Here is a 20,280-nt window from a genome sequence, read left to right as displayed (position 1 = left end):
GGAAAAAAATTCTCAGTTCAGCCTGGCACAACAATTTCATTTTACCTGGCCAACAATCAACTACAGTTTACTAGAATGCAGAATAAATATGATTAAATACAAAAAGTCACTGTTGCAAAGAATACTTCTCTAGGCCAATGTGGATCGAGGAAACAGGAGAATAGTTCTGCCGGCTGCGAATATGTTGAATATCTTTTATAAATAGCATGATGAGTTAATATCAGCGATCCTGTTCCTTCGTAGGAGTGTCTATTCTCACCAATCATCCTTGAACCATCGTTTTTCCCTGCTCGGGAAGAATTCTGATCCAGCGGAGCGCAGAACGCGTTGTTGGGGGTTGCAAAGTGCCTCAGGGTTGATTCCCAAAAACGAGCACCGACGTATTGGTTGGTGTTAAACAATCTAAGCTGTTAGACCTGTTAGAATATCTAAGGATCCTACTTCTCTTCCCCGGTTTCACTATAGTTGATCTCTGGTTTGTTTTGCAGTTCCACACCCCTCGAAACAGATCCTCACAGTAGAGTCTTTAGCGTAACGATAGAAGCGCAGTGAGTCTTGCATATTTGAATGGTCCATGGGAAAAACTAGGTACGTCAATACCTACAATTCTTCGAAAAAAAATATATCAAAAATTGATTTTTCCATCTATAATTTCATTTCGTAGACACCGTTTTGACCTTGGTACATTTAACGTTGATTTTCCGACGTTCCTACATCTTCTCATGGATTTTTTAACTGCATTCAGATGCACCGGCAGAGTGTCTTTCTCTCGAGTTCAGCTTCCTGATTTTTACACTCCCGAGTTCGAGATTTTTCATTATACTTCTTTCACATAGTCGGTGAGCAGGGTTCCCACTCATCGCGCGACACTCTTCCTTTTTCTCTCTCTCTCTCACTCCATCTCTCTTTCTCTTTCTCTTTCTCTTTCTCTCTTTCTCTATTCTCGCTCCTGCGGCTCTCCAACACGCTCAAAACATAATCGAAGACGGGATCAAGTTGAATCGGTTTTTGGAAAACACTTTGAGCCCGATAGCCTTACTTCCCCGCATTTTCAAGTCACCAAATTTCGAACTCGATTAATATCCATCGCTTTCTACTCATGTTACCGGGCTCCAAGCGACGAATTTGGATTTTTTTCGACTATTTATTGGAAATTGAGGGTTTAGGGAAAGGATTGCAAGATTTTTCCTGTTTGAAGGGACAAAGGAATAAATATACAATTTTCCTTTAACACTCTGACTGTCGATAAAAATTAGATAAAGATACGTCAATTTATTTAATGGAACAAGAACTGAATAATTCAAAGTTGCGATGTTAGTATTATTGTGTCAAGCCTGTTGAAATCTATTGATTGTCAGCCTGGATAAATAATTAAAACGTCCATCTGTGGGTAACATTCTGGTCAATGTGTTAAATGGTTAGAGAACCAAAATGAAAATGCCTATAGTGTTACCCAGAATCAATTCTTCTTTTTCAAAATGAAAATCTACTCTGAAATAAAAATTGTTCTTCAAGCCACATAAAAATCTAGCCTAAAGTGAGAATTACTCTTCAGTTAGAATAAAAATCTGTTCTATGATAAAAATGGTTTCTTAGCTGGAATAAAAATTCTTCATAAAATAGAAATTGCTGTTCAGCTAGAATAAACGTCTATTTTATAGTAAGACTTGTTCTTCAGCTGGAATAAAATTGTATTCCAAAGTGAAAATCGTTCTTCGGTTAGAGTAAAAATCGATCCTGACGCAAAACGCCACTTGATCCCGTCCGGAAAACTCATGCAACCCCGTTGGTCACGCTTTTTCTCCCGGTTATTTCCAGGTGAGTGGGAACCTTGCGGGGGGGCAACTTCCCGCGTCTCTCGATACGCCTCTGCACGTAAGTCGCAAGACCGATTGTTATCAACTATGTTCTCCGTACTTCGTATCTTTCCTTTTTCTGTTTCGTATTTTTCTGTTCTCGACTGGACATTTTTTCGCGCCGCAGGCAATCTCGCTTTGTCCGCTCCAGCTTCAACGAAAACAAACATACTATAAAGACGTTTCATTGCCAGAGAAGTTGTCACTTCTCGATCACTTGCGAGACGAGAAGACAGCATGCTTCGAGTTTCGTGGTTGTTGTATATAATATTTGCTCGATGGAAAACCGCGTGGAGAAAAATTGGACACTTCAACACATTACCTACCGGCAATTATTTCATCATTTTTTAAGGTCCTTCAATAGCAATGACAAATTCAATTGCGTACCAACGAGTCATCCCCCGGTAACGTAATCTAATCATTTCGTTTGGGATTATAATGTAAAAGAAGTTTTTTAAGCTTCCTTTCGGTACGGTAAAATTATTGTAAATCCAATTAATGGGATTTCGGTAGGTAAAGTGTTCATTTTCGCTTGCGGCCAGCTTCCTCGTGAGTTTTTGCTCGCTGAAACGCATTCTAAACACGCTCTCTCTTTCTCTCTCTCTCTCTTTCTCTTTCTGTGCATAAGCAGACACGTTCGATGTGTTGACAGAAATGTTTTCTACTTTTTTTTTCTCTACTTTCCGTTGTTCCTTACTCGATATGCGATACACGAGACGGTAAGGCCAATGTTCCACAACAGTGGTCGGCTGATTTAATTAGGTTGATGGTATGTTGATTGCAGAAACTGGGACTTCCCGAATGGCGGCCCACCTAGGTACCAACCCGCCTCAGCTGCCCCTGTGCCCTTGAGCACGGAATACGAACGGCCACCTCCCTATTACTATCCTGGGCCTGGGTGAGTCTCTTTCTGCCTTTTCTACCACCCACTGTCGATGGAACGAGCATAGTCACTACCGTAAAAACGCGTTTAGTTTTTAATCCAGACCTTGCTAGAAGGTACTCGAGTTTAGCCCGCATTATGATTTTTTTCGTGAAGGTGACAGAGACTGCAACGTTGGAGTTCTATACGTGGTTTTAGAAGTTCCTACGCTGTGTAAATCCGTCCATGAAATTTTTTAATGTTTATCATGTTCACAGTGATTCCCGCAAAGGCACCTTCAATTTTTATTCTGGTCCTTGAGAGAAGGTATTATATGTAAAGAAGGAGAAATGTAAAAGTCGCTTCGAGTCTTGGAGGTCGCTATACTTGTGTTCCATCGACAGTGCGTTGATACCGAGTCGGCTTAGAAGACTCCTTAAACTAGATAGTGTCAGTTTAGAACTATTACTACCCCTGGCAGAAAATATTCGATCGTATAATTATTGAAAGAATTGCTTAGGCTAATATTAAAAACTGTTTTCTTAAAGCGGTGTTCAACTTCCTCGTTTTTGTACCCTCTTAAAAATCGGACGTGTTCATTTTTATATTAATATCTTCTTTACGTATGACAAATTTTACGATTGCATTTGCCTTTAAGAGAGCAAAGGGTCGCTCAGAATTAGTAACTATTAAAAATACACTGCACGCTATTTCCCCGGTACATCTTATTCTCAATTTCAATTAATAAAATCAAGTAACACAAAGATCGATCGAAATGACTCGTGGAACAAGAAGTTAATGTTTTCGTGAAGTTTCGAGACCATTGATTGTTTCAATTTTTAGTATAGTACGTACTGAGAACTTAGTGCAACCTAATTTGGACCTGGACCTAAGTTGAACCGGTACATATTTGAAACAAGAAAAATACTTGCAGTATTGCGACAGTAGTATATAAACAACATATTTTAACAAAATTAGTTTAAGGATTAAAAGGATTTTAAAATATCAGTATATAGTTTTCAGTGCCTTGCTATTGATGCAGACAATTCTTATTGTGTATAAAGATGCATAGTCGAATTATAAATTATTCTTTAATTCTTACATAGCCATATACCTCATAGAAGAAAAATATTTCCAGTACAATTAGAAGTGCCAAATAACACCAAGTTTGGTCCCACGAAGGCACAGGTCCAGAATTGACTATGTTCTCTTAGCTGTAACGACGGAGACCCGAGATTTGTTCGATCGAGTACCTTTTGCCAGGGGCGTGCACCGTTCTGTTTCATCGCTAAATTAATCCTGAACTTTTCTAAAGTGCTCGTGGACCAGGCAGGAGAAATGTGAAACGCAGTGGAATGTCGAAAGATTTTTTTCCAGGGACAGAAATTAGGAAACAAGTGCCGTGGCATGCACAAAGGTAGCGCTGAGTAGCGTGGCTACCCACAGTCTGACCCGCAGTTACAAAAGGACGCTCAAAAAGAAAGAGAAATCCGGATGCAAGCGAGACTATGTTTAAAAAAGAAAAAAAAAACAAACAAAAGTAAACAAAAGAAATAAACAAAACAAAATAATGGTCGCATGCATTCCCGGTGAGCGTGCCACGGACCGTGCGAATGGGGCGAAATAAAACAGAAATTAATTCAGTTTAAAGAGAAACTTTGATACAGACTGAGGTAGGCTAAAATGATGGATCCTTCGGCGAACGCGCGAGTAGTGTGATCTATGCGTGTGCGAATCTATTCCGTTTTTTCTCTCCCGTGTTTCGATTAGTATTATTTGAAAATTTGAATGAGAGAGAAAGAGAGAGAGAGAGAGTGCGAGAGTGTGTGTGTGAGAGAGAGTGTGTATGTATGTGATTATCCTGTCGAATGACCTTGTTGATTTTCGAAAAATGTTCAATGCCCCTCCCCCCCCCCCCCCCGTTTTTCTCCTTCGCGTTCGTTGTTTATTTTAATCGCCGTTAATTGTAATCGTTCGTTTTTACCACTTGACTGATCTTCGTTTGTTCCTTCCGACGAAAATTTAATCTCCGAGCTACGAGGATTATAGCAATCCATGATTTTTCGCAGATCCTTCGATAGACTTGCGAGAGGAGAGTACAGTTGAACACGATCGAGATAACCAAACGATATTTAACGTTAAACAGATAGACGCGCATCATCTTCCGATGATCAAAACCTTCGTTCAATCCTCCGACCGCGACTTAGGCGCCGATTGTTCGATTTAAACCGCCGCGATTGTTCTTGATTCTCTTGTACGCTTCGTGGAAAATTCGGAGACTCTTCTTGAATAGCTCTGATCCACAGGACTCGATGTCAACGAAGCAGGATCTCTTGATCGCCTGTTTCCACCATTGTTGAAAATTTCTATTTTTATTACATACTAAAAAGTCCAGATCGAATCTCCAATTTTATAGTGTTTGAACCCATGATGTCTTTTTTGTTAAATTACGCGATTTGACACTATATGGTAAAACTACTTTAAAGCCTCGATTCGTCGAAGGGTATTGGGCTCCCAGATAAGGCATAAGAAGATGCCACAAAGTGAGTAACTTAGTTGCTGAAAATTTTCACGTTGTCTTAATGTTAGAGTATCCGGGTTCCTCGAAGCGAATCTCTTCGCAAGTATCTTTTTCGGCAATAATGTCTTCTTTTTCTTCGTCACTATCGTGGGATAGTATCCATTGGCTGTTACTGTGAGCACTATGTTCTGACAGTTTTCTATTTTTTGATGCCATTTAAACATTGACCCAATGTTTTCTGTATACTTTAACACACTGACTGCCGTGCAAACGTTTCAAAAAGTTGCATAAAATCAAAATAATTCTTCTAACCACATTGTACCATCAACTGTTCGCTTTTACTCTTCAATGTAGGGGTCAAAGTTGACCCAATTCTTCGTCTGTACTTTTTATTAATACTCTGATTGCCGTACAAACGCAGAAAAGTCCACAAACACATAATACTTCGTGTATTAAACAGAGCAATCTTAAACTTAAACTGAGAACTACCATTGGATTGTTCGCTTCAACCCTTCGATACAAGAGTCAAAAATGTCCCAATCCTTTCTCTATACTGTCTTTAAAATACCGACTGCCTAACGAACCAAGAAACTGCACAAAATCGCATGTAATACTATACAGTACTTTTCATAGTATCATAGCAATTGCTGTCTGCACCCAATTAGCACCATCAGATGGTAACAATCCTCAATTGACCAAAGGTCATCGCAACAAAAATTCAATTTCAACCCAGCACATAAAATGCTGTCACCGAAGTCAACATGTTAGCAAGTGTTCGATTTTGTTTCTTCCTAATAAATTCCGTACAAGCAACGAAGAAAATTTTCTTTTTGGAGCCTAATGAACGCAGTGGAAGGTTAACGAACAAGGAGCTCATTGAGACACCAGTATCGAAGTTGCCACTATCTGCGACTGTACTCTCTCTCTCCTTCAGTATTAAGTTCCCATTTCTCCGCAAAACGATTTGAGGTTCGTTGACAGCGCTTGTACATTCAGCCGCTTGTGTCTTAATTAATTCCCTCGTCACTGCCTTTTTACGTGAACTGCTTACCGGAGCGGTAACGACGGATTACGAACTGATTACGATCGATGGTAGGCCGTAGACCGGACGCTCGCGCGATCGAAGGATCAACGTTCGATCCTCTAGCATTAGAAACGTTTTTGTAAAGCGATCACCGTTCCGCAGGACCGATTCAACCTCCTGTCGATACCCTAAAATTGTCCACGACCATTTAGCAACAATTTACTTCGTGCTTTCAACGCGTATTTTCATGTCTCTTATTGTAAGTCGATTTGTGATCCAAGAAACTAGAAGTCCACAGCAATTTTGCTAGAATTTTCCTGTTTCTCGATGTTGAAAAAATATTCTGAACTAATTGGCAGACACTTGGTAGTATCGATAGAAGGATTAATTTCCCCGACTTCGACTCGAACGCGACTCTGTCAACGAATCTACCGGCTTCTGTGTTTCCGGGTCCCCTCGGGTCGTGCAACGGCGATCGCTGATCGATTATTAAGAAAAGAACCCTAACCGTTCGACTCCGATTTTAATGAAATTTTGTACGATGATAGTCGACAAGTCCTTGATTATGTATATCGAATATCTGTCGTGGCTGTTCGACAGTTTCGAAGATATTGAAAGTTGTATGCTCTCCTGAACATCCATTCACGGTTGAATTAAAATATTCTTTTTTGGGAAATTCTAACGTGTTAACATCTCGTGATGCGGGTTTATCATCGTTGTACATACAAAACGAATAAAACTATAATTATTAAAGTTATTCAACAGCAATGGCAAAGTTGGCCATTAGCCGACAAGCCAACACCTCAGGAATGTGATCCTGTCTTTCCTTTCAAGACTATTTTTTGAAAGAAGATATTTCAGTTCTTTTCTGATATAGAGCACAGTTCCGTCATCGTTAGCAAATTAAAATTTCCAGAAACCAAATTTTCAATTCAACAGCGATCCACACGACGTTCAAGAAGATGGTCCCAAAGGATGCCCACCCTTTTTCTTTCATTAAATGGTCTGCTAAATTGTACTAAGGTAAACCAACCGTACAGATAACAACTAAATAATAGCTTTCTATTTTTCTAAAGAAAAGTTACAAAAGGGTGCACAACTTAAGGGCTTGATTATCTTTGAGTATCTGTTTCGACTAAGAAACAATATTCTGTACACACGATTAAAGTCTCGTGTACTGTCGTCGTTCAGAAATCAACTGGAGTTGAAGTCGCAGTTAGGTTTCTTTTCTTCTCAGTGTCTTGTGGACGCCGACTAGCTTTACGTCTGTCGTTAAGAGATCCTTTCGTAGACTTTTGTTCACGTCGAATAGTACTGCCGTCTCGAGAATGTTTGCAACATCGTTGCAACCGCGGCTGGTTCCAACGTCGATCGGCTTCCGGCAGCCGTTTTGCGAGTCGTTTCCGGCTTCCGAAACCCTCGAGCATCGATCAACGCCATATTTAAATGCCAAACGACGTTCTCCGAGTGGTCCATGGGATTTCCATGACGAAAACAGTAGCAGGTCGAGTCCCATAGACCACCGTAATCGACCACCTTGCTCTTCAGAGACTGCAGATACTAATCTTCACGATCAATCCTTTACACTCGAAGCTGTACTCGGAATTGAAACGTTTCCTATAATTATTTCCTCGTACAGCTAATTCATTGCCATAGGGTTTACTTTAGAACGAACCTACTCAAACTGTTTTATTTCGTTGCAACGTTGTTTCGAAAAGAAGCTTTTGTTAGACTGTCCCCGACTTTCAAGTTCTTCTTTTCCGTATTGTTTCAGTATTAACGATTATATTGGATGGGAGAATAAATACTCTGTATGCCAATGAAATGAAAGTTGATATTATACATCAAAGTATATGTGAAAATACTCTTCCATTAACCTAAGATTGTGCTGCAATGTAATTTGTGGAAAAGATAACTGACAATTTTATTGCCGAAGCATCTTAAACAGTTGTTTTTGAGGAGTGCATTCGAGTGCAGGGGGTTGCAGCGAAGAAATAGCTTCACTCGAGAAGCTACTCGCACGCTGAAGGCTAGTCTCTCGGCAAGGTCACCGTTACGAAATACTCTATGTATATGGTTCTTTAAGTAGACGTTTTTTCTTACTATTAAACTTTATCGTGTAACTCACCGAGAGCTGATTAAAAGAGGAAGTTCGCGCGTCGCATAGGTCGTTTCTAAGCGTTCAAAGTCTACGCGACGCGCGAACGCATAATAATAATCGAGTGCAACATCATCCTCGTTTCTTGAGCATTCTGAAAGCAGAGTCGGGCAGAGATTGCTGGACTGCGGATTTTATGCATTTATGACAAAAATAGGAGCAACACGTAACAGCAAAAGCGTTGGTAGAACATAGAACTATCGTTCTATTATTTTCAACTAATTAAACCCAGAAGGGAAATCAATTTTTATTTTGCTCCGGTTTGTTGCAATTCAGGTAGAGAATTTTTATTTCGCTTAAAGGCTCCCACAGTATATTCGTCGCATGCGCGGTCGATGATGAAGCACCACATTACAAATTGCCCGACTCCGCCAACGAGGAAGTACACTCACAGACGCAAGAGAAACGAACAATCGTAAACTATGAAAATCGAAAAGGTGTTGCACCGCCGAACAACGCACCCACGCAAGACGTCAGGACTCTGTGTTTGCCCTAGAGAACCTAATCGACGCTGTCTTACAAAGAAAAAAAAAAACAAACAAACAGCAAATTTTAATGTTTAACACACAGTGTACGGTAGATTACGCCGCCCATGCTGACACGGTCTGCGATCGACCGCTAGCAGATTGCCAAAAGAAAAAAAAAATGATGAAAATGTGCTAAAAAAAAACGCAAAAAAAGAAAGAGAGAAGAGTACTTTCCTCGTATTGTATCGACACGTGGGAGCACAAAATCGTTGCGGTCTTTTTTCTAAGAAGGATTAGAAGTAAGTGTGTTGTCGCGTGAGAGGAAAAATAGCTTGTAGAGTGAATGCTAGATACAGACAAGAGAGTGAGAGAGAGAGAGAGAGAGAGAGAGAGAGAGAGAGAGTGCGCACGCGAGGAGATGATGATTTCCGCTCTATCATTATCGTATTTACATACAATGTCTAGTATAGTGGAAAGTAAGCTACGTTTTTAGCGTTAAGCGTCGACGTTCAAAACGGACGCGCGAAACAGTATCGTCGTCGCCGTCGTCGCCGTCAAGGGCTCGAGGAACCGTGCGATCATGTTCCCGTTTCTTCGTTCCCCTAATCTACCCAGCCTCTCCGAGGATCGTCGCGCTCCTGAAGAACACCCAATGAAGAGGAGAACCTTCTGGAGAACCTTCTTCGAGGTCCAGACGCTTCGAGCCGGAGAACGGGTGCCGACCGACCGAGTCCAACTCAACGGACTATGAAAAATTTCGAATTTCCTGTGACCACGAGTGGCGCAACGGAAAAAAACCCTCTTCTGGTGCTATTTTTATAAAGATGGTGGTCGGTGAGACTGGCACTCCTTCTCCGCGCTGACTATCGCGTCTGGGTTTTACGCAGGACACGCGTCCAGGACGAAGGAATCTTTCTACCGCTTTGTGTACGAAACTGCCAGACACCTGTTAACGATTCGTTCTTTTACAGGGTGGGGAAGACGCCGTGGCGTCTTTGGGATCTTGTTGAGTGGTACAGTTTGAGGTGGGACATCTGCTCGAGACGTTCGAGTCGAGAGAAGTGTGGCTTGGGGAGCGATAAATCTTTTTAGTAAGGTTCCTAGGGTGTAGAGGGTGATCTCGTTGATTTGTTATTTTGGCCTCAATGATTTGGGAGATGTGTGACGTTTCTAAATTTTTTGATAGTCGTACGACATCCTTGGAACCTTAGTAGTAAAGTATTAAGGCGTCAGTTTCTCTCATTTATGTTGAGAAAATTATAACTATGTACCCCTAGCTCTAATTTCTTAATAAGATTCTAGAGGTACTAAATTCTCTCTTCTCTGTTTAACAGTAGGTTCACGGGACGCGTTCTAATATTTTTCATTTACGATTATTGGGATTCTTTGGGCATATATTATTGAACAAATGCCCAAAAATTCTCGTTATTTTGATAAAGTAATGTAAAATAGTGATTTTTAGCGTTTCGTAAACCTAGTGTTAAAACATCACCTCCCATTTTAATCTCTGGTAGACGTGATCCTAAAATGTCTAGGACGTGTATATGACACCCTTGGAACCTTATTAGAGAAGAATTGAGAAATCGATCTCTACTAGTTGTGTTTAGAAAATTACAACTGTGTACTCCAAATGAATATTTTAATCAGATTCCATCGATGTCAAGTCTGTTTAACGCGTCAACCCCATTTCGATCTGTACTAAAATTTCTGACAAACCTATGACATCCTTGAAATCTAATTAGGGAGCTTGTAATTCACCAATTTCTCTCGGTTACGTTTATGAAATTCTGTTCAGGTGCCGCACACAATCAAACAAGATTCCACAGATGCTGAATGTAGTCTTGTCTGTGTCACCCTGGTTCCAACCCACGGTAGTCGGAGACCGAGCAATGTTAATGGTCCCTAAACCTAAGGAGAAGCTTTCGAAACGTCTAGTTTGTACGTCTGTAAGCTTACCAAGTTCTAGTTGTCAATACGTTTTTTAAAAAATAAACATTTTTCAAGTGTTCTCGAACTTGAGAATTTTCGGGTTTCGAAAGCGGTTGCGTTCTCCGCAGTCTAACGAATAGTTGCGAACGGGGACTCCGACTATGGGTGGTCGGGACAAGTTTCGAGTGGTTTTCGACGTAAGTTTCCGTTCGAGGGTATCGTTCTCGAGAGTTCTCTTAAATTCTCTGCTCAATATTCGGAGCGCCCATGACGTTCGAGCCGAGTGTTCTTCTTCGTTTCTTTCGCTGGACTTCAGCAGCCATTCCACCGGAAGCTTGGATTCTTGGAGGATCGCAATCTGTCTGTGTATGTGTATATCGTGTTTTGACATCGTCCAAGAATCCGTTTCTGTTTTCTGAAGGATGTCGGATATATGTATAATGTATATGTATTTCGATCGGAAAATGTGCAAGTACGCGAACGTGGTGTACACACGCCATCGACAATGGTGTTTTTACGATTCACCGTTTATGTTTGTTAAAATTAATTATTATTGCTATTACGATGATTACTATTAATATTATTATTATTATATTATTATAAAATGAGTGTATCACAGTTTAAATATATCTATTTTATATTAAATCATCGATCGCCCCGAGCGCGATCTCACGAGCATCGATCTCTGTTTATCTATCGAAGAAATCATTGGACCGTGCGAAACTCATTACCAATGTCCAATTGCTTGGTTGAAGAGATAAGAGGCCACTCGTGGTTGATACAATTAACGATAACGCCCACTTTATAACCACTTCTAATCATCAACAGTTGATCCGGTTATCTTTACCCCATTTGCGCATCACTCGGATTATTTGCTCCACTTGAGAATTCGACGTGTTTTTCAGAAGCTGTATCACCTCCGCCAGAAGCTCTCTGAAAACCGTATTTATCCTTCGTTATACTAATCCCTGTTTACATACATCAAGGGTGTGGACTGACTTCACGAGTGTGCTGGAGTGTGCGCCATACTCACACCAATCAGGTCAGCAGACGTGCATATATACGAGAATCGCAAGGGTTCCGAATACTACGCGTTCCGCCTTGATAATCCGAAGATGTGAATTTTTCGTGAATTCGCGCGCTAGATAAAAGATCAATCTAGCGTGTATAACCCCTCAGAAGTCCTACTTTGGCGTTTTCGAGGCGGAAATCGAAATACTGTGATTTCTCTATATATGTCGCCCAGACGTGGATGATAAACGTCGCAGAATTATCCCCACTACCGCGGGGTATACGCTGTATACACGACGCTGATAAGACCCGTGTTTTGACATATATTGAGAATTCACTGTACTTGGAACCTTTACGATTCTCATAAAGGTCTTCTGAATTCTCGATATGTATGCATATCTGCTGACCTGATTGGTGTAAGTATGCCGCACACTTGTGAAGTCAGTCTACACCCTTAAGGCCATTTGTTAACGCTGAACCTACCGGTCAAACGACCAGTTTCGTATATTTCACTTTACAATCGCGTTATTTTTATGAAGCGACCGATTTCAGTAATTTTTAGTGCTTGGTAGGTCTAGCGTTAAATGCTAGTTTAGTATAGTGCATCGGCAAACTGTGGATTTTTATTGACAGTCATCAGAGGCCCGAGTAACCGAAGTTCTATGTATCATTTTCGACTGATTCGAATGATTGAACGAAAAGATGTCAGGTGTCTTCTCTCTCTTTTTTTTTTAAATTGATTTAGAGAATTTTTATTTTTGCATAAATATCCACAGTTTCTAGATGAATTAGGAGACTCACTTCGGCTGTTTCTCAGCTACAATGTATTGAAACGTGCCGCAACAAGCACCGCGTTTCCCTTCCCAATGTTCAGGAGTGGGATCCATTCTTTCCAACATATCAAAAGCTTTTGCTGCATACCAAAATTCGCCAACCTCGTAGCAATCGTTTGCAATTAATTGCAGTAAATTGAACGACTCCCTAGACGTGTCCATTTTTAGGTACAGATTCCACGCCAGCTGAGGCTTCTTATTCATTATATCTGGTAAAAAATGGTCTCGTTAAATCGTTCACACTAAATTATCGAAGATGACATGAACAAAGGAGACCTACAGCAACGAGCGAGGATGCTGATGTAAATATAATCGTTTTTATACTTCTGGTTTCGAATGGTCAGAAAAGCTTCCTCCGCCTCCTTGAAATAGCCAGCTGCAGCCTGAGCCTGAGCATAATTAAAATTGAAATAATCCTCGTCCTCGTTCGAGAAGTAAGTTTTGATCGAATTTAGGTACATCAGAACGTCTTCGAATTGATTGCACAAGAAGAAGGAAGAGGCCATGCACTGTCTACCGTGTATAGTATCGCATTCCGACGCCGATTTGCCAACTTGTTGAAAGTATTGATTAGCTGTTTTTATATTGTCCCGCTGAAAAATAAATTGTATATATTAATTGTTGTAGTTTTTCGAAATTCATTTCATCTCTGAGAACATACGGAATTGGTTTCTTGACCCATCACAGCGTTGACTATCCCTTTTAAAATGTACTCCTGAGGAACCGCTGGCTCGAGGTCCTTGATTAAATCAAATGCCTCTCGAACGTCGTCCTGTTTCAAATAGTAAATCACTAAATTGAGTCGAGCCTCGGGAATTACGTCCACTAAATTTGGCAAAATTTGCAGCGCCCCTTCTCCACCCTTAAACACCTGAAACCAATTTTAGTCCATAAATACAGTATCGTGTTCTTCGTGTTACTTGAAACTTCTCCAAAGAATATTTAAATCAAATAAATATTTAGGGGGTGACACTAAAATAGTACTTGAATGCAATAGTACTGTCCTCGGACTATATTCTCTGAAAATTTCATTTAATAATCTGTAAAATTAACAAAGTTATACATTCGAGATTGACAGCGCTTCGAAATTTTGAACACTCATCACGTAACAGTGTTCCCAAAAAATGAATATTTCTCGAAAATTAATAGTCCGATCCGGCTAAAATTTGGCACAGAAGTTCCATATAGAGCTGTCTAGATTCTCTGATAATTTTTGTTTGTTTAAACATCGCTGTTAATTTTTTTAAAATAAAAAACGGATAACTTTTACCTCGAGAATCGTGTTTCCCGTGTAAATCAATCTTTGAAGTATTACTCACGACTGTGTTATGGCGAATAACATCGTGACTGAAGCTCAACGAGTTCGACATCTTGTCGATCAACGGTTTCATCTCGCTTTGAGCAGCGGTTCCATTGTACAGGCGAAAATTGTTGCAAGCTTTCAGGTTGATAGCGATCGCACTGTCGGGATACTTTTGCAGGTAAACTTGAAGAACTTCCTGAGAAACGTCATAGTAGTCCAATTTATAGTAGCACAATGCAACGTACACGTTCAGCGCGAAATACTCTCTGCAAACACGAAAGCAAGAGCATTCAGATTAAATCATTATTCTGCGGACTTTCATTAAAAATGTTACACTTATTTAGAATTTTTGGTGAATTGTGCTTTTTAACATTTTCGGAGTTGATGGAACAGGATGAGGAAAGGAAGGGGTACCTGGAGTCCCTTAAAATCTTAATTACACGCAACGCTTCTAATATATTATGATCCCACTTTTCTTCGAGACTGGAATCGTCAGTGTCCGAGTCCGAGTCCCTAGACAAAGATTTCAATTCTAATACAATATTTTCACCGAAACTACTTAGGTACACCAACGCTGGAAAGTACGTGAACAATTCTAATTTCCTGTAAATCTGTAACACAACTGAATAAAATGACGTCTACCGTTGAATTCTCTATGTACATATTTCGCTCAATAATGTAACTATTTAAATCCTGTGAATGCTCTGAAGCGTGTTTACTGGTGCGAAAAATATAATGCATAAAATTCGACGATGTTCATTAACGATTTCGCAACAATATTTAGGCGATTGCGATTAAGAAAGTCGTGTTCGCGTACTTTTCAGCGACAGTGTATGCCGTCGCTGTCGGAGTCGTCGAGCAAACATTTCGATTAAATTCTAAACATTTCCGACAGTCGGCAAACGAGACGACGCGTTCGATAAGAACCTGTTCTCCAGCAGAATCTTTTTATAAACGTCGATGGCTTCTTGGTAGTGAGCACGGAGGTAGTGAATGGATGCTAGACTGAGCTGATCCTCGATTACGTCCTGCAGCTTGTGATTGTACTCCGCCAGTTTCGCCTCGTTGTCCATCTTGTGGGCCAGGTGGAACAGAAGCCTGTTCTTCAATCGACTCTCCGGAGCATCCTCCAAAACTCTTTGAGATTCAGGGTACATGCCGAGGTAGAAATAGCAGCAGGCTAGGTTCGTCGACAGGTCCGAAGGCGTTTGATCCTTGGCCTTCAAGTTCTCGTAGATGGTGGAGGCGCGTTTGTAATCTCCCAAGTGAAAAGCGCAATAGCCCATCCATGGTTCGGTGTCTAAATTGCTCCCAGAGCTGCTGTTGAACTCCAAAAGTGTCAGAGCGCCTGTGTAATCACGTTTCTCCAAGAACTCCTCCAATTTCGGTATCCTCTTCTCCGACGCCGACTTCTTCACGCCCTCCGAAGAGGCCGGCTTCGATCTTGACAGTATCTGTCGCAAGATTTCACAGTGAGTATCGAGAGAATATCGAAGAACAAGTGTTAACAGTGCTAGGGATTTGATGAACAAAATTATTTTGGTGATTTGTCACGCGGAGAAATTAAAATCGAAAGAGAGGAGAAAAGTGCAGCGCACAATGTTATGTTTACCATTTTCGGTTGCTAGTAGTTACTGGCTATCGATTGCCACGTGCCAGGAGGTAGAGAGTTAAGTATGGAACTGTGTTTGAGATTAAATGTTAATCTTAAATATTAATTAATAAATCGATTCGCGAGATTTATGAAACTCTGCAAATTTCGTTTAGAATTATCGATTTCGTTGCTGTTCATTGCCACGTGCAGAAGGGGAGTATTAAATTTAAAATTGTGTCTTAATTTAAATATTGATCTTTATGAAAATATTAATAAATACATTTATAAATAAATTGGTAAAATAGTTTGTAAAAATGTGCTAATTTCAATTTAAATTAAACTCTGTGTGACTGTCTGTAGATGTCAGTACAATGGCGGTAATATTTAATTCTTGTAGTCAGAAAGTACTATTCTTCCTCTTCTCTTTCTATATAAATAGTACCCTATTTTTAATTAACGTTACTATGTTGTAAAATAAACAAAAATTGTTTTAATATAGTTGAACGTTTCTCGGTCATTTTGAGATAATAAGAACGTCGTCTGAATAAGTTTATCAACCTAAAAAATAAATTCAAACAAAAACATTCATTGATATCGTAATCTTCGTGCTCTTTTGGTTTCGTATACTTTAACGAATCTGTGACATATAGACAAATTATCGTTATTATATAATGCCTATTAATAGTTTGAACCCCGCCAGTAGTATTAAAATTTAATTACTTAGTGAATTGAAAGAATTTCAACAATTTATTGAATGTAATATTACTAAGACAATACCTGCATATTTTTAAGAAGATTTAGTGATAAACATTATGCAGTGAAGTATGTTTTCAAGTAATTACAATTGAAGAAGTATTCCCACATTTTTCTCAGAAATTACAAAAATAATTAGGGAAACATTTTATTAAACAATGACCTACAATAAATCTGTGCAAAAGATCGTGAGAAAATTTAGTAATAAATATTGTCACGTCGAGTACGAATTATTATTATTATCGAACGGTTTATGTATTTAATGAAGAGTTGTATAGCTATATTTTTAAGAAAGTGTTCTCAGCCTCTGTTTTTTCCTCGGAAATTATGAAAATAATTTGAGAAATCTTTTATTAAATAACGATCCGTCGTGAGGTAAAGCCGTGCATAAAATTGATTACAGTAAGTTTACACAATGCCGGAGAGAAAGGATTCCGAGCAAAAAGGTCCATTCGGATTTATGGCAGTTACATTATAGCAGAGAGGATATGAGAATGTTTACGCCCGGGGTTTTTGTGCCTTCGGTATAGTGCTGCCCTCACACTAAGTTTTAGCCTGGATCTTATCCTCTCTGATTATAGTCTTCGTTGAAAGACTGAGAACTCACAGCAGAACACGACGGACCGTCGTGGAGGTTATATCGTCGGTACTGTCGTTGCATTTATTTTCGTAATGTTGGAAGGTGTCAAGCATGTTTTGTTAGTGCTGTCCGGTAAAGGTGGTGTCGGAAAGTCAACGGTCAGCACTCAGTTGGCCCTAGCGCTCAAGGAATCCGGATTTCGAGTGAGTTATACAGTGTTTTACACGGGATTTCTAGGTTAGGTCGCTCATATGTCAAAATGTTGTAGGTGGGTTTATTAGACGTCGATCTTTGCGGACCAAGTGTGCCTTACCTGTTGAATTTGGACGGCAGGGATGTCCACCAATCACCTGACGGGTTTGTTCAACAATTTCGATAAATAATTTGTCGTTTCATGAAAGAAGTACGCTTTCCAATTTTTTTTAATAATAATCGCAGCAGTACTTTCCGTGCGTCACGATTGCTCGATTATTTGCTATAATTTTATGCTCGTCGATACTCTGCTGAAATCTATGCAAATATATTTTTAACTCGGTTTTTAACATACACAATCTGTATTACTATTTTATTTTCTGTCCTGTCTACCTATTACTCGGTAGAATTTTATTTCCTAGATATATTTTTACTTTCACGTGATCGATAGTAAATGCTTTATTTACTGTTAATTATTAACATTGATTGTTGTAGATGGGTTCCAGTGTACGCCGACAAAGAGCAAAGGTTGGCAGTCATGTCGATAGGGTTCCTGCTAAAAAATCAGGACGATAGCGTCGTCTGGAGAGGCCCTAAGAAAACTGGCATGATCAAGCAATTTTTAACTGACGTTATCTGGCAGGACATTGACTACTTAATTATTGATACACCACCGGGAACCTCGGATGAGCACATCACAGTAATGGAAAACTTAAGGTAACATCAGAATGCGTTCTCTGTTAATATTTTCATTCATTTTTTCCAGGATTATATTGCTTTACGAATTTGCCTCTTGAATAACAAAATGTTTGGCACTGAAGTGTCATGTGCTCTTGAGCGTTCACATGTGACTGTGATTAAGAATCATGTGATGTCCAAACGGAACGTAACTCTACTGAGATAAGCTATTGGTCATGAGATTGATAAGCTCATATATTTTGCTGGAATGCACGCTAGAAGAGGAAATACCACAAACATTCTATTAGATAATAATGCTCTGTCCCATATTACAGTATGAGTTTCTCTGTCGTTTTTTCCTCAAACAGTGTTGCACTAAAAATTGTTACATGCCTTTTTATAATATATACCCAAAAAATTAAATTTGGTTAATAATTCCACATGGATGCATCTTTACAATCTCAATAATCGTAAATTAAAAATATTAGAACACGTTTTGTAAGCCTAGTGTTAAATTTTGCTTTTTTCAAAAAAATTAAGATGACACATAGCAATAATTATAGAATTATAAAATAATTGAATGTTATCCTAGAAACGTGGAAGAGTCTCGAGAATTTTTTAAAACCCAAGAACCTAAAGAAAGTTACATGAGCAAGACAGTACAATGTGCAGACAAAGCCAGTAAAAATAAGGTTACAACCTGGGAGTTAATTCGTATTGATTAACATGAGCTAAAAGAAGTCGTATGGATCTTAGCAGCTGATAATCGAAGTCTCTTAGAAATGTATACCGCCATATGAGATGGAAGAAGTATTTTCTAATGAACGGATATTTTTATTTGATCCCACAGGAACGTGAAATGCGACGGAGCCCTTATAGTAACCACCCCACAAGCAGTCTCTGTGGACGATGTTCTCCGAGAAATAACATTCTGTAGAAAAACGGGCATTCACATATTTGGCATTATCGAGAACATGAGCGGCTTCGTGTGTCCTTCGTGCTCGGTTAGTAAAGGAACCTTGTTTGTTCTTGAAATCTTTTTATTATTTTTTTTTACAGAGAATAATCGTTTCAGGAATGCACGAACGTATTTTCCGCGGGCGGAGGTATTGCTCTGTCAAGAATGGTAAACGTACCATTCCTCGCCAAAATACCCATCGAACCGCAAGTAGGTAAACTTGCAGAGACTGGCCAAAGCGTTTTGGTAACTTTACCGGACAGCCAGGTGGCACAAGTATTCCGGAAGCTAGTCGAACAACTTACCAAAAGCAAGGAAGCATAAGAGTGAGACTGTGAATTGCAACCCGTACGATTCCGTTTCGAAATATAGTACTTGTTTGTGATGTTAAGGGATCTCCTCGATTTACAGGGTTGAACGAGAATTTTTGTTTCAGATATATTTTCTTAAAAAGAACCATATAATCCGTAGGAGTTTCTCCGAAAAGAGATTCCAAAAGTTGTTGCATTTTTAGGAGGAAGATCTCTTAAACTAATCTTTAGTCTTTTGCGAGTTGTTTTTATTTTGTTTTATTAGAGATGATGCGAATCAATTTGAAGATATATTTTCTCGTGGAATAAAATATATACATATATAATATACGTATCTCATAGTAAAAAGGTAACTGTAAAATTGTTGTAAAAATAATTCGTGGAGTCGCAAAGGGTCGATCTGAACGGCATCCTAAATTATGGATATACAAGTACAAATACAACGAGTAGTTTTACACGATAGCATTTACGTGGGATACATGTTACTGGATTGTTCTTTGCACTTGTAAAAAAAATATACAATAGAAAAGAGTGTGCAGTGTGTGTGGTCAGCGATAGAGAAATGGGTCATGAATTTGGGAAAACGTGATCATTTTGTAAACTTGATAAAAATAGTGAATCTTTTCGATGCAATAATGACACTATATTTCGACTAAAAGACTCGACTCATTTCCTATCGTTGACTGTAACATTTTATCCTAAATCAGCGTCATCGAGAACGCGTAGGAATATATCGTTCTGGTTTTTGTACAAAAATGTGAATATAGATCAGCGTTCCGTTGTATGACGAATATACATCGAGATCTTTATACATTTACGCGTCGCTTTATTTACAATGTTTCCAAATTCGTAATTACCTATTAATTATTTACAATTTTTAACTGCTGCGCACGAAGGTGGAGGTTAAACAGGATAGGAAGGAAAGAGAGGAGAGGAGGAATAATCTGAATAAGAAGAGGGATACAGAGAGAGGGAGAAGTCTTAAAAGAGGTGGTGAAGATGGTGTGGGAGAAGATGGGACTGCAGGTGGATGGAATAAAAGAGATAAAAAGGATTGGGAAGGTAGGAAATGATGGGAGTTGGATAGCGTTGGTGAAGATGATAGATAGGGAGCAGAAAAGGAAAGTAATGGGGGAGAGGAGTAAACTATAAAAGGACAAAATGAAAGGCTTGATGATGATTAAACGGAGAAGGAGAGGAGAGTAAGGTAGAAAATTGAAAGGGAAGCGGAGAAGGAAAGAGTGTACAGG

The 20,280-nt window shown here is 39.4% G+C and overlaps 3 protein-coding genes across 5 annotated transcripts in view; 2 read left to right on the top strand and 1 right to left on the bottom strand.

Annotated features, from left to right (window-relative positions):
• The window catches only part of LOC143357379 (prominin-1-A), a 61,908-nt gene extending 56,444 nt beyond the window's left edge, over nucleotides 1-5,464 (top strand). The window contains 2 exon segments of the mRNA XM_076793828.1: nucleotides 2,641-2,754; nucleotides 4,034-5,464. Of these exon segments, the coding sequence (XP_076649943.1) occupies nucleotides 2,641-2,754; nucleotides 4,034-4,139 (220 nt within the window). The 3' untranslated portion in view covers nucleotides 4,140-5,464.
• A 2,502-nt stretch (nucleotides 5,465-7,966) lies between these two features.
• Nucleotides 7,967-16,286, bottom strand: Ttc26 (tetratricopeptide repeat domain 26). 2 transcript variants are annotated; one of them, XM_076793924.1, is made up of 8 exons: nucleotides 15,577-16,286; nucleotides 14,892-15,418; nucleotides 14,379-14,477; nucleotides 13,981-14,230; nucleotides 13,323-13,532; nucleotides 12,942-13,254; nucleotides 12,630-12,870; nucleotides 7,967-11,750 (listed from the first exon to the last, which is right to left on the bottom strand). In XM_076793924.1, exons 1-8 carry the CDS (start codon nucleotides 15,577-15,579, stop codon nucleotides 11,639-11,641), a joined length of 1,755 nt encoding a protein of 584 aa, XP_076650039.1. In that variant the 5' UTR covers nucleotides 15,580-16,286; the 3' UTR covers nucleotides 7,967-11,638. The 2 variants fall into 2 exon arrangements, with proteins under 2 accessions (XP_076650039.1, XP_076650047.1); XM_076793932.1 differs by lacking the exon at nucleotides 14,379-14,477 and having other exon boundaries at nucleotides 15,577-16,283.
• Nucleotides 16,287-16,714: 428 nt separating this feature from the next.
• Nucleotides 16,715-19,844, top strand: Nubp2 (NUBP iron-sulfur cluster assembly factor 2). Of its 2 annotated transcripts, none has more exons than XM_076793996.1 (6): nucleotides 16,715-17,094; nucleotides 17,160-17,248; nucleotides 17,579-17,800; nucleotides 18,612-18,765; nucleotides 18,837-19,045; nucleotides 19,156-19,844. In XM_076793996.1, exons 1-5 carry the CDS (start codon nucleotides 16,984-16,986, stop codon nucleotides 19,041-19,043), a joined length of 783 nt encoding a protein of 260 aa, XP_076650111.1. In that variant the 5' UTR covers nucleotides 16,715-16,983; the 3' UTR covers nucleotides 19,044-19,045; nucleotides 19,156-19,844. The 2 variants fall into 2 exon arrangements, with proteins under 2 accessions (XP_076650111.1, XP_076650105.1); XM_076793990.1 differs by having other exon boundaries at nucleotides 16,716-17,094; nucleotides 18,837-19,067.
• The last annotated feature ends 436 nt before the right edge of the window (nucleotides 19,845-20,280 follow it).

Source organism: Halictus rubicundus, chromosome 1 (genome assembly GCF_050948215.1).
Source record: "Halictus rubicundus isolate RS-2024b chromosome 1, iyHalRubi1_principal, whole genome shotgun sequence".
Classification (NCBI taxonomy): domain Eukaryota; kingdom Metazoa; phylum Arthropoda; class Insecta; order Hymenoptera; family Halictidae; genus Halictus; species Halictus rubicundus.
Note: the sequence above shows the minus strand (reverse complement) of the source record. Positions and strands in the feature narration are given on the sequence as shown.

Excerpts from the sequence above, each read along its gene's own strand:
- Ttc26 (XM_076793924.1), bottom strand. Across the intron at positions 14,478-14,891 it reads AAGATTCTGCTGGAGAACAG|GGACTCGGACTCGGACACTG; the intron begins GTTCTTATCGAA and ends ATCTTTGTCTAG. Across the intron at positions 13,255-13,322 it reads TGGGTCAAGAAACCAATTCC|CGGGACAATATAAAAACAGC; the intron begins GTATGTTCTCAG and ends TTTATTTTTCAG.
- Nubp2 (XM_076793996.1), top strand. The coding sequence starts at position 16,984 with ATGTTGGAAGGTGTCAAGCATGTTTTGTTAGTGCTGTCCGGTAAAGGT. Across the intron at positions 17,095-17,159 it reads TCAAGGAATCCGGATTTCGA|GTGGGTTTATTAGACGTCGA; the intron begins GTGAGTTATACA and ends AAAATGTTGTAG. Across the intron at positions 17,801-18,611 it reads ACAGTAATGGAAAACTTAAG|GAACGTGAAATGCGACGGAG; the intron begins GTAACATCAGAA and ends TTGATCCCACAG.